General features: G+C 43.9%; 1 protein-coding gene across 1 annotated transcript; it reads right to left on the bottom strand.

Annotated features, from left to right (window-relative positions):
• Positions 1-863: 863 nt before the first annotated feature.
• On the bottom strand, positions 864-12093 carry LOC141554268 (chymotrypsinogen B-like). The gene is made up of 7 exons (XM_074286010.1): positions 12042-12093; positions 10761-10864; positions 10207-10283; positions 10009-10087; positions 7669-7849; positions 2822-2955; positions 864-1100 (listed from the first exon to the last, which is right to left on the bottom strand). Exons 1-7 carry the CDS (start codon positions 12091-12093, stop codon positions 939-941), a joined length of 789 nt encoding a protein of 262 aa, XP_074142111.1. The 3' UTR covers positions 864-938.
• Between the last annotated feature and the right edge of the window lie 837 nt (positions 12094-12930).

The following is a 12930-nucleotide window of genomic DNA, read 5'->3' on the forward strand; positions in this document are numbered from 1 at the left end:
TTGTCCAATTATCTGGGCATGTGTTTTGAAAACAAAAAGCTTAAAAAAAAAAAAAAAAAAAAAAGAAATAAGGAAACCCAATACCTCCTAAGTCTAATTCTTTCACTCTAGAAAGGAGTTCCCAGTCTTTGGGAACTGTTTCTTTACACTGAACCTAAATTTCTCTGCTGCTTTTACCCAGTGCTCTTATTCCCTTCATTTCCCATATTCCAACAGGCAGGAAGCAGTTGCTGATGACAGAATTTGAATCCAAGTCCTTTGCCTCTAGAGTTAACAGTTCTTTCCATTATTCCATGAAACTTCTAGACAGTTTTAGTACATCTACTTCCAGGCAGCTCTTCAAATTTCGGGTGAAAGCTTTTATGCCCCATTCTCCTTGTCTTTTTTAAAGTTGAATAGCTTTAGTTCTAGCTGTTGATCAGCATATGGCATGGTCCCCAGTCCTTCCCACTTCCTTCAGTTTGTGGCAATGTCCTTCCTAGAATATGGTGCCCTAAGATGTCATTAAGGGAAATTAGAGAGCATGTGGGGAGTGTGTCTGTTGGGAAAAACTGGGGAGATGAGTGCCCAGAAGTGGCCAACTGAAGTCAGGCGCTTGAGGGATGGTGTTGGCTCTTCCAAAAGAGGGGCACTCGCTGCACCCACCTTCAAGGCCTAGACGTTACATTCTGCCAGGTGGAGTAGGCAGAAATAAGTCCTCTGCCTCTTCTCAACTCTCTCAGAAACATCATCACTAGAAACGAAACCAGTATCCCCAGAAGATCCTGCCAATGTTCTAGCCTCCTGGGACTGTGCCAGGCTTGTTATTTTTCATGTGATGGGCATTTAGATCTCTACTGAAGGCAAAGAAACAGGCAGAATGATACTTATACATACATTTATTGGCATTGGGTAATGGGGAGTGTTAAAATTATCTGCTTCCTTGGGAGGGGAATGGCTCAGTTGTTGGCCAGGGTGTTCTTGATAAAGGGGAGGAACTTGGTAACACGGGCGTACCCAGAAGGCATGCTGGTGGAACACCGAGAACTTGTCCAGGAGGAAATACCAACCAGGGTCCAAGCGCCGTTTTTCTTGCAGACCAGGGGTCCGCCGGAGTCACCCTGAGGAGATGAAACACAAGAGAGGTTGAAAGGATCTGTCAGGTCCCCAAAACACCTCAGGGTGCTATAGGGGAACTAGCAAGATTGTGCCATGGTGAAATATGAAAGACCTAGTTTTTCTCAGTGGTTCAGTGATCCAAAGAAATCCCAGTAAAGTTTGGCTGGAAAATGCCATTTGCATCCAGAGAGAGCTATGAACACTGAATGTAAATCAACACATGCTATATTTTCTTCTGGTTTATTCCCCCCCCCCCTTTCCTTCTCCCCCCATGATTTTAGACTCAGAAGACCTGAATTTGGATCCTGGGGCTGATACTTTGTTGTCATGTGACCAGAGGCTTCATGGGATGGCAAAAAAGGATACCCTTATATGAAGATAACACTACTTTATTTTTTCTGCCTTAGAAGCTTGTTGGAGCTGTAAGGTGGTATGGAAATAAATGAAAATGATGAAGAAGTGAAAGTTCGGTGGCTTATTCCAAGTATTGACATCATGACACCATGAGTAGAGTCTCTCATTATACCACAGAAGCTTGTTTTGAACTTTTCAATTACAGAAAGGGAGGAAAATACAAAAATAATAAAGATTACATTTATCCAAGTGCTTTTGCCCCTTCAAATGTTTTCATGTCTTTTTCTCAGTTCTTTTTCCTCCCTGAAGCAATCTGGGTTAAGTGACTTGGCCAGAGTCACACAGCTAGGAAGGGTTAAGTATTTGAGACCATATTTTGAACTGAGGTCCTCCTGACTTCAGGGCTGGAACTATAGCCACTGCGTCACCCAGCTACTCCATATGATCTCACTTCTTCCCTGTGACAGGTCACAGAGGGAAGTAGAAAGAATATGGGTATTAATCTCCATTTGGCAGATGAGAAAAACTGAGTCTGATAAAAGTTTGTGACTGTGTTACGTAATGAGCTTGTAGCATAGCTGAGAGTAGACATCAGCTTTGCGTTTCTTTCTAGTGCAGAAAATGTGGGTGAGCAGTGTAGATTAAGGGGAGATGTGAATGAAGTGGCATCTTGCATGGGGCTGGGAGAACAAGGGAAGACAGAACCTTTCCTGAAAGTCTGATGGAAGTGAGACCTAAGACTTTCAGCAGTGTCACTGACCAGATAAAAGAGAATTTTTGTTCAATTGTTGTCAGTCATATCTGACACTTTGTGACCCTATTTGCAGTCTTCTTGGCAAAGATACTGGAGTGGTTTTCCATTTTCTTCTCCAATTCATTTTACAGATAAGGAAACTGAGGCAAGCAGGGTGAAATGTCTCACCCAGGATCACCTATCTAAGTAAGTGTCTGAATGTAGATTTGACCTGAGATTGCAGGCCCAGAGCTCTGTCCACTGCACAATTAAATCTGTCTAAAAGTAGACTAGGCGGGGACTACCTTTTTATGAGTGGTTTTAATGGAAAGATGGATGACCACTTGTGACAGGCAGTTTGTAGGGAGACTGAAGATGTGTTAGACATACTGAAGTTCCTTTTGTAAGAGTGATTAATGAGGGGGAGGGATGTCATGGAACTGAAGGTGGGAGGGAACTACCAGATTGAGACTGGTTTTGCTACTTATTAAAAGGATACGAATTCATTTGATTTCTTAAACCCTGCTTTCCCCATTTATAATATAGATAATAAGATCCTTTTCAGGGCAACCCCATCTGTGATTCTTAAAGAGAGGAGAAAATCCAGAGAAGAGAAGGATAGAGAGAAGCAGATACCATGCAGATAGTAACGCCATTGGCTCCAGCACAAATCATGTTGTCTGTAACTGCCTTCCCCCAGACTTTCTTGCATTCAGTATTGGACAACAGGGGCACCTTTGCCTGTTGGAGGATGTTTGGGATACTGTGGGCTGCAGAGACAAAAGACGGGAGAGTAGGTTAAACAGAGTTGGCGAATTGAACGGGCAGAAGTGGACTGAAGAGTAGGTCAGACTCTTTTCCAAGCTTGGCTCTCCCCTTTTCTCATTCACTTTTGTGAAAGCGTGCTTAAATGTTTTTACTCTGTATCCCAAAGAAAGCATAAAAGAAGAAAAAGGGCCCATGTGAGCAAAAATGTTTATAGCAGCTTTTTGTAGTGGCAAGGAATTGGAACACGAGTGGTTGTCCATCAATTGGGGAATGGCTGAATAAATTTTGGTATATGAAAGCAATGGAACTTTACTGTTTCTAAAGGAAAGGATCAGCAGGCTGATTTTAGACAGGCCTGGAAAGACTGACATGAACTAATGCTGAGAGAAATCAGCAGAACCAGGAATATGGTGTGCAGAACCATGGTATGCAGAAACAGCAAGACTGTGCTGTTGTTGAATTAGGAAAGTCCTGGTTCTTCTCAGTGGTTTGGTGATCCAAAGAAATACATGAAACTTTGGATGGGAAATGCCATTCACATGCAGAGGGAGCTATGGAGACTGAATGTAAATCAACACATGCTATATACACTTTTTTTTTCTGGTTTATCCCTCCCCCCCCATGATTTTCCTTTTTTGTTCTGATTTTTCTCTCCCTACATGATACATAAGGAAATAGGTTTTTAAAAATGACTGTATATGTGTTATTCTGCAGTTCTCAGTGTGTGGGACAATTTTATCCAAAATTAAACTCTCAGGGGCGTCTCAAGGTATAGAGGAAAACCTTTATTCAGGATCTCACCAGAGCCTGGGGTCATCCAAACTCCCAGCAAAAGGGATGTTTTCAGAGCCAGAAGAGAGCCGCTGCCCAGTGCCCACTTGCAACTTTTATACAGAGCAACCCAAGAAAAAGCCCCCACCCACCCCTAGTACCCCTTATATACATTCTGATTGGCTCTAGAGTTCCTGATTAGGAACTGGAATGTTGACAGGCTATAAATCTTTCTTTCCCACCTACAACAGGAATTTTAAGAAGCAAAAACTTAGGCCTGCAAGCTTTATTTACTGTAAGGATGTGTTCCTGCAAAACAAGAGAAGGGAATTCTAAGGGCCCTTTAAATGGGCGGTGCCACATCACAACAGGAGATTTGAGTGGCCCAGAAGTAATCTCTGTGGATATAGGACTGCCCTGTGGGTGGGATCCTGTACATATTGAGATAGCTACGTGATGGGTGACGGCTCTCTTGCTGGTTGGTGCTGTGTGTGTGACCTCACAGGCCCTTTATAAGCCCACTGCAGACAGCAGTTGCTCTCTCTAACCTGGCGCTCTTTAACCTGGTTCCCTAGCCTAGGGTAGCTGAGCCCAGTTGATGGATAGCTGAGAGAGGTAAGGAGTTTGATAGTGAACATGTGGGTTTTCAGACCAGGTGTTCACTAAGGAGTTAACAAGTCAGGGCAGTAAGTCAGGGCATTATGTGAGTAGGTATAATAAAGGCTTTTAAGATTACACATGGCTGTTCTTGAGTGCGCTACCGGTTATTAAGCTATAGATTCAAGAGATCGTGGCCAGAGACCTTTGAAGGCCTCAGAGGAGGCGAGCCGGGTAGAGTTCACACTGTAAAGGTCAGTGGTCAAAGGTACTCTGTTAGGTCTAGGACAGACTGGTAATAGTAACTGCTAGGAGGGCATGTTACAAGTTACATTAGTCAATGGTTATGAGAGATCTTCACTTCAGCTCCTTGCACTTAGCAGTTTCCATAATTATCCTGATCCAGTCCTGACTCAGTTTCCCTGCTTCTCAGTCTTGCAAAACTTCCCCTCCCTCTATATCAGAATACTTGATAAGGATAAAAGATCTTCTGTTTTAGACTATCAGAAGGTATCTCTCCATCCCAAGCTATTAAAATGTCAGATATTATCTTATCAAGATGTCTCCCCATGTCTGGGGTGCTTCCCCCGATTATGTGATCTCATCTCTAGAGGCTCACCCCACAGAATCCAATTCCACTTTCAGCACCCTGACTCTATCCCTGCCTCAGTCTATCCCCTCAGTTGAGTATTATTAAATACTCTCTAACCTCTATCTTGCCTCAGTTTCTCTGGCATTAGATTTGGAGGCCCCACTCAGATCTTAGAAAATGAGCAGGATTAGAGAGAAGAGACCTTTAGGTCTCCTCCTTGGGCCTTGGGGTGGCTGGGGATCTGCATTCTTAGCCAGGAGAGGCTAGCCCCCTGCATTTTTTCCAGAGCCTCCAGGAATGAACAATTTCCAGTCCCAACTGTGCCTGAAGCCCAACAGTGGACACACCCATTTCTGCACAAGAGAGTAAGTCTGTCTGAGGATACTTTGGGTAGTATGAGTCTCTTCAGTTCTGTATGCATGTGCTAGCACCTGGATTCCCAGGTTTATGAAATGCTGACGGGCATAAATTCTGGGCATGGTGTCCCTGGACGCAGAGGACACTACCTAGTGCTAAGACAGACCTGGCTCTGTGTGCCAGTTGGCACAGCTCTGGGCATTCCAGAGTATAAGTCTGGGGGTCTTTTTTAAGACACCATCTGGCTTAAAAAAAGAAAAAAAAGAAAAAGCTCAGTTTGGATTCTGGGAGGGAGCCAACTGAAGTTCCTTAATTAGTATCTCAGCATTTTGATATTAGGTCTCCAATAGTTGTCTGCCTTGCTCTAACTGCATAATCTGCTCAGAAATCTGTCTCCTCATAGAAGCTCCTGTTCCAGAGAGAGGGGGCAGGTGGAGCTACTCCAGACCCCACTATTCCCCTGACAGACTTGGGGTGTCCTCTTAGGGCAGTAGGACTGTCTCTAGCACTGCTACTCAGCAGAGGCTGAGTTTAATGCCAAATGGCCACAGACCTAACTCACAGTGAATTGTCCATCTCAAACTGGATTCTCTGGCTGAGATGCCCCAACCACAGAGGACCTGAACAGGGAGGCCTGTGTGACTCCCTAAATGAGGAATGCTGCTGATAACTCTGGGGTTATCAGGGAGAGACTGATCCTTGCCATAAGTCCTTGCATGTTTCTAGTTTTACTTTGGTTTGTTTGCTTTACATAGGGTTGATCAAAATTCATGCTAAGACCTTCTAGGAAGAGGATTCAATGATTTGAATATTCAGAAGAGAAAGACTGTGGAATGTTATGCCACGGTTCTCAGTTTCATAATTATCATGACCCAGTCCTGACTCAGTTTCCCTGCTTCTCAGTCCTGGAAAACCTCCCCTCCCTCTTTATCAGAATATTTGATAAGGATAAAAGATCTTCTGTTTTAGAATAGCAGAATGCCTCTCCCCATCCCAGCTACTAAAATGGCAGATACCATTTTATTAAGATGCCTCTCCTCATATCTGGAGTGCCTCCCCCTTGATTATGTCATCTCATATCTGGAGGCTCACTCACCTTATCAGATCCTGTTCCAGCTCTCAGCACCCTGAGTGTGCCCCTGCCTCAGTCTACCCCCTGAGTCTGAGCCACCTGTGTATATCGGTCATTGAATACTGTCATTGTTTGCTGGATTCTTGGGGACAGTCTCATTCACCCTGGGACCAAAATATGGATCCATTTTGTCCCAGTCAATGTCTCCCATTTAATAAATTATTAAATACTCTCTAATCTCTATCCTGCCTCAGTTTCTCCAGCATTACATTTGTATAACACAAAAAATGGTTTTTTTTACATGTAATTGGGGGAAATAAAAATTTAAAATAAACATTTTTTAAAAACATTTTTTAAAATTTGGGAAATCAAATTCTAATTTCTAAAAACACATTCATAAAACAAATATTGGTTCTGAAAAAAAAACATTATCTGACATGCCTTCCTCCTCTCAGCAGAGAGGAGACAGGCTGAGGTCTACAGGGACAAAATTATATTTTCATTGTTAAATTAGGTCACTGTAGATAGTATTTTTGCTTAATTGTTTTCTTCTGTTGCAAGGAGGCATGAAAATTAGGGCATGGGAGGGAGAGCAGAGAGCAATACATCCAAACTAATATATCAATATGACTTAAAAAATAATAATAACCCTATCGGAAAACATATGCATTGCTTACAGGTATATTGAAAACAAAATTGGATTGAACACACAGAGAAGAAATTGGAAAGAGACAAGGAGCAAATGTGGATCTTATTTGTATAAAGGTTATACTAAATAACCTTAAATATAAGCAATTTGATGTTTATAATTTTTACAATTACAATTATATAAATTTTACAATTATTTTATTGAAATCCTATTATAATTAAATCCAGGTTGAACACCTAAGTCCTGGATTTGCTTCTGATATTTTGTGATGATTGCAAGTGAACCAGGAACTCTTACAAATTGTTTGAACAAATGGATTTGAAAGGGGGCAGTCAGCAGGTACTAGAAGGATTCTTTAAAACATCCACACCCAGAGGCTACCCAAAAAGGTTTTGATTTTTTTGTTTATGCTGAGCTTGATGCCTTAAGTTTATGGAAGGTGTTTTGCTATTTAATTAAAAACTACTGGGTGAAAGTAAAGTCAGTCTAAAAAAGTTGACATTTTTAGAAAGCACTAATAAATGTGTTTTTTAGTTCTCAGACAAAATAAAATCCATATTCTTATAGGTTGGGGTATGTGAATTGGACTAAGAGGTCTTAATTGTAAACAAACTAACTCACAGTGCTATGGAAGGTATCGAAGTATCTAGTGCCCAGCAAGCTCATTTCACACTCACCATTGTACTTGGTCATGCCCCAGCCACTTATTGCACATTGAGTGCCTGCGGGGAAGTCATCATTGACACTGGGTAGGCAGACAGGGGACACATTCTTCTGGAAGCGGACAGGTCTGGCCAGTTTCAACAGGGTAATGTCATTGTTAAGACTGACACTGTCAAAATTTCTGTTGATGAAGACCTGAAAGGAAGAGAAGAGAGTGAGACCCTCCCCCCCATCCCCAAACCTTCATTGGCACCTCCTAGTGCCTCAGAATTAGGAGGAATTCAAAGGTAACCCAGCCAAGCTAAATGTCTGGAGGAATCCCCTCTATGGCCTTCCTGACAACTGTTATCCAGACTTTCCCTGAAGATTTCTGATGATGAGGGACTCACTACCTCACAACAACACCAACTCCACTTTTACTACTTCTTTATTATTGAGTCATTTGGGTCACCTTCATTTAGGATTTTCTTGGCAAAAAGAATGAAATGATCTATCATTTCCTTTTCTAGCTCCTTTTCCAAATGAGGAAACTGAGACAAACTGAGTCACAGCTAGGAAGTTTCTGAGGCCGAGGTTGAACTTGGGAGGAGGACACCAGACCTTGCACTCCATCCACTGCACCACCAGCTGCCCTGCTCATGGCTAGAACAGGCAGTAGCTGGGATTTGAACCCAGCCATTGAATCCAGTCCAAGAACAGCTGTTTTCAACTTTGCTTTTCTGCTTAAGTCTCTTCTACCTTCCCCTCCCCTCCAAAAAGAAGCAGCTTTCCCCCAGCTGCTGTACTCTCCTCAACAGCTTATGTTGGGCCAAGCTAAAGAAGATTTCATCTTGAATCAGAAAAATGGCAGGTCCCACTGTATACCTGCACCCTCAGAAGTAATCTCAGAGAAAAAACTTAGTTGTAGCTATCCTTACTACCTCACTGGGAGGAGGTCTATAGCCCAGACTGACCCAGAGAGTGCAGGTTCATTGCACACTGGGGCAGGAGTTCTGACTGCCATCACATATTCCAGGCTGATGAAAGGGCCTCTGGCGTCCCCCCACCAATGAGGAGGCTGGGACTCTGGGTGAGCTGTAGGGGTTATAGAAATCATCCTGCCATGAGGCTCTCACTTAGAAACTTCCAATAATCACTAATGTTCATGGCACCAGTTCCCAAGGAACCTTATAATGAACTGCCTTTATTCTCTAAGTCTTTCTCTTTCTCTAACTTTCTCTGTCTAGAGAGAGAAGGAGAGTCCTATCCCACTTCTCTGTAGTTTGAACCCAAGAATCCATTAGCAGGCTGCTCATCTCTACTTCCCTGCAATCTCTAGAACTGGCTATGGTCCATTGAGGTCTTTGGATCCCCGGGTTGTGTAACTCTAGGACAAGATCAAAATTCCTACCAAAATCCTCATTTTCCTCTCAACTTCCTTCCCATCCGTGGAAAGGAAAAATCCCCAACTGAACAATTTATGTCTTCTCTGTGTAATCATGGCTAGGTTAGTGAATGTCACTGAGCTTGAGTTTCCTCATCTGCAAAATGGCAAAGACCTGCATTCCCTACATCACAAGGGATCAAATACAAATATACCAGCCTCCTTTGAGACTCAGCTCAGTCCTACCCTCTGCATGAGGCTTTCAGCTGCATGAAACAGGAGATGGTGGGCTAGACTGAAAGTCAAGAAGACTGAATTCTAATTCTGCCTTAGACATTGACTAGCTGGGTAAACTTGGTCAAATCACTTCATCTCTGCCTGCCTCAGTTTCCTCATCCACAAAATAGGGATAATAAATAGATTAACTTCCCAAAGTTGCTTGAGAACAAAATGAGATAGTATTTGTAAAGTGCTTTCCTAATCTTAAATTGCTACATAACAATTTCCAAGTTCCTTTGCCCCTTCCCTCTGAGAGTATCTCCAATTTACCCTTTATGTACAAAATTATTTACACACATTCTTCCCCATTTGAGTGTGAGGTCCTTGAGAATAGAGATCCTGGGGTTTGGGGTTTTGGGTTTTTTTTGTTTGGTTGGATTAGAGAGGGTTGGGTTTTTGTTTTTTTTTTCCTTTTGTGGTTTCCCCAGAGCTTAGCACAATATTTGGCACATAAGAAGCACTTAATAAATGCTTGTTGGCCAACTATACATGTTAGTCCTTCTTAAATGCTAACTCTTAATAATTGTAAATCATAGCTTAGATTTTATTAGTTCCGATCAGAGAGCTGACCTTTATTTGCACAGGGCCTGCTGGCCATAAATGCTTGAATTCTCCCCTGTACAAACCCTTAGTCTATGCAGGAAGCCCCGGCTGTCACATCCCCAGCACACCCCACACTCCTCCCATCCCCTTCCCTGGGCCAAGGCTGTACCTGGGCAATCTTCAGAACTTGGATGTTTTCTCTATGAGACCTCATGTTATGCCTTCCAGCAACCACCCTGTCTGTTCTCCTAAAGCAGAAGGAAAGGCCCATGGATCAAAGGTCACCAAATATCCCAAGAACACAGCCCAGTTCACCACCACCACCACCCCTCCAAAGGAGGGAAGGAAAAACCTTTGTTTGACCTACTTGACTTTGCAATGAGCAGCTGTGACCACCCAGTTCTTATTGATGATGGAGCCCCCACAGAAGTGGGCACCTCTTCTCTGAAAAGGAAGGGAACAGACAGGAATCATGTGCATTTTGAAAACCTCAAGAGCTCAGGGGCCTCCTCTGGGCACCAAGGGACAGTCTCAGAGGCAGACAAGAGGTCCAGCAAGCCATTGGCCAGAGAACCCCAGTCGGGGTGCAGGACCGGGAGGCTGGGATGAAGAGAGATCCCAGACAAGACTGGCTGAGTCTCCTGCCAAGCTGGACACCAGCTAAGACTGGCATTTCCTCCTTGCCTAGTAGGGCAGAAGTTGCTGTGGGTCACAGAGGCTGATATTTATGAGATTGAATTGTTACCACCTCCACAGGAGGCTTTTTGGAGCCTCTCAATCCCCCTTTTCTCCCTCACTGGCCATTCCACCCTGCACCCACTTCCCTTGATCCTGTAGGGAGAGGAAAATGTCTGAGGGTGGGGAAGGAAGCAGAAGGAGGATAATAGCTCCACTCCCCATGAAGCAGGTCTAGTTGCTCACCTGTAGAGAGACTTGCCAGGGCCAAGAACCAGGAACAGCATTTTTACCATTGGCAATCCTGAGCATATTACTCAGGATAGGCTTAATGTCAGGGACACCACAGCCTACAGGCATGGAGAAAATAAAGGTGCTTAAGGTTCCCTGCCTATGATTAGACCCTAACCATACCTGCCCCCGTCTCTTAGGTCTACTGAAGTCTTAGCTGCTACAAGAGACCCCCTCTCCCAACCCCCACCAGCCTTTTGTTCTAAGGAATAATCAGTTTTGGGTTGAACCCAGTTCTCCTGAAGGAAATAGGAGAAAGGGGACGGGGGAGCTGAAGACGGACACCTGGTCCACGGTTTGTCAAAGGGGAAGGGTCTATGCTGGCCAGGACTCAAAACCTCAAGGGACAAGGAAAGCCCATTGCCGGATTCACCCTGAGGGCTCTCAAGGGATCCCCTGGGTCTGGTATATCAGGGAAGGAACTTCCTCCCTCTCCCCTATAACACGCTGTCCCATTTCTGCCAGAGAAGGGGAAGAGGAGAGGGGGCTGGAAATGCAGGACTGCCTCTAGGAGCAGCTGAAGTCCCCTTAGTTCCCACCACCCTTCCCTGAACAAGGCTCTCCATAGAGTGGGCTCTCTTTGCTATGGTTTGGGGAGTGGGGAGAGCCCTCTCGGGTGCCCAGATATTGTTCCTGTGCTTCAGGCCACAGCTGCCTCCCCACCCCAGAAATGCAAAAGGAGCCAGAGCCCTACCCACCCAGGACTGAAATTTGAAAGTAGCTCCCCCACTCTGGGCCATTCCATTCTCCTCCCCTCACCCCCATGCTCCCTCAGGCTCTCTCCATTACTCAGATCTAAAATCACTTTCTCCTCCAAATTTCTCCAACTAACAGCTGATTTCAACACAACTTTAAGAAGAAAGCAAAGGTTCAGACTAGTTTTTACTAACGTGTAAACTACTGTCTCTAATCCCCTTCTGGGATAAGTGCTGGTTAAATAGAAAACACTTATTACCCTCCAAAGTGAATTCTTAATCTGAGGAATGCCAGTATTGGTGGGGGGGGGGGGAGGGGGAATTCAACTGAGTCCCAAGCCCAGACATCCAGGGCTGGAGGGACCCCAGAGGCCATCCAATGCAACCTCCTTTCCTCCTCAGAGCTTAAGCAACTTGTGCTGGGATACAGAGGTAGGAAGCATCAGAGGGAGCATCTACTTCCAGGGACCTCCCTGACTCTGGGAGAGCTCACCGGGGCTCAGAATGGCCTGCTGGGTGAGGATCAGGGAACAGGACTCACCTGAGACGGCAGCCACGAAGGCCAGGCAGGACAGGAGCTGAAGGAATGCCATGGTGCCCGCGTGAGACAGCTGGCCCAGCGGCTCCCTCCCTCCTTATATCCCTGCCTTCCCTCCCCAGTGGGGCACTGGGCCAATAGCCTAGGCTGGAGATGTCCCTCCCTCCTCTCCACTGCCCTCCCCCAAAATAAATTTTTTAAAATATATTTTTAAAAATTTAAGCATTCCCTATTAAGCTGAAAAACATGTTGAAAATGGAACCAGGGATGCATGATGAAGTGTAAGGGCTTAATAAATTTATTTTGGTCAATTAGCCAACATTTATTTTCTCTCCCTCTTTCCTTATCCCCCATTTCATTTATTCTTTTTTTATTTTTAAGACACATTGCTTTAAAACACATGTTGGGAGAGGAAAAAAAAAAGTTTTTTAGTCAGAAAAAAAGAAGTGAACCTAAATTCAATTTCCATAGTTCTTTTTTTCTGGATGCAGATGGCATCTGCTATCCAAAGTCTATTGAGGAGGCAGCTAGGTGGCTCAGTGGATAGAGCACCAGCCTTGAATTCAGGAGGACCCAAGTTCAAATCTGGTCTCAGACACTTAACACTTCCTAGCTGTGTGACCCTGGGCAAGTCACTTAACCCCAGCCTCAAAAAAAAAAAAGAAGTGAGTAGAAGGGATAATGTTACCAAAAAATCACCCATGCATATGTTCTGTCAATAAAAAGCTATAAAAGAAAAGAAAAGAAAAGAAAAAGCTTAAAAAAATAAAAGGAAATAAAAATATATTTAAAAATATTAAAAAAGAAAATAAAAGCCTCCTAAGGGTATTTCTTTCACTCTGGAAAAGAGTTCCCAGTTGTTGGGAAGTGTTTCTTTACACGTAAATCTGAT

Source organism: Sminthopsis crassicaudata, chromosome 2 (assembly GCF_048593235.1).
Source record: "Sminthopsis crassicaudata isolate SCR6 chromosome 2, ASM4859323v1, whole genome shotgun sequence".
Lineage (NCBI taxonomy): Eukaryota > Metazoa > Chordata > Mammalia > Dasyuromorphia > Dasyuridae > Sminthopsis > Sminthopsis crassicaudata.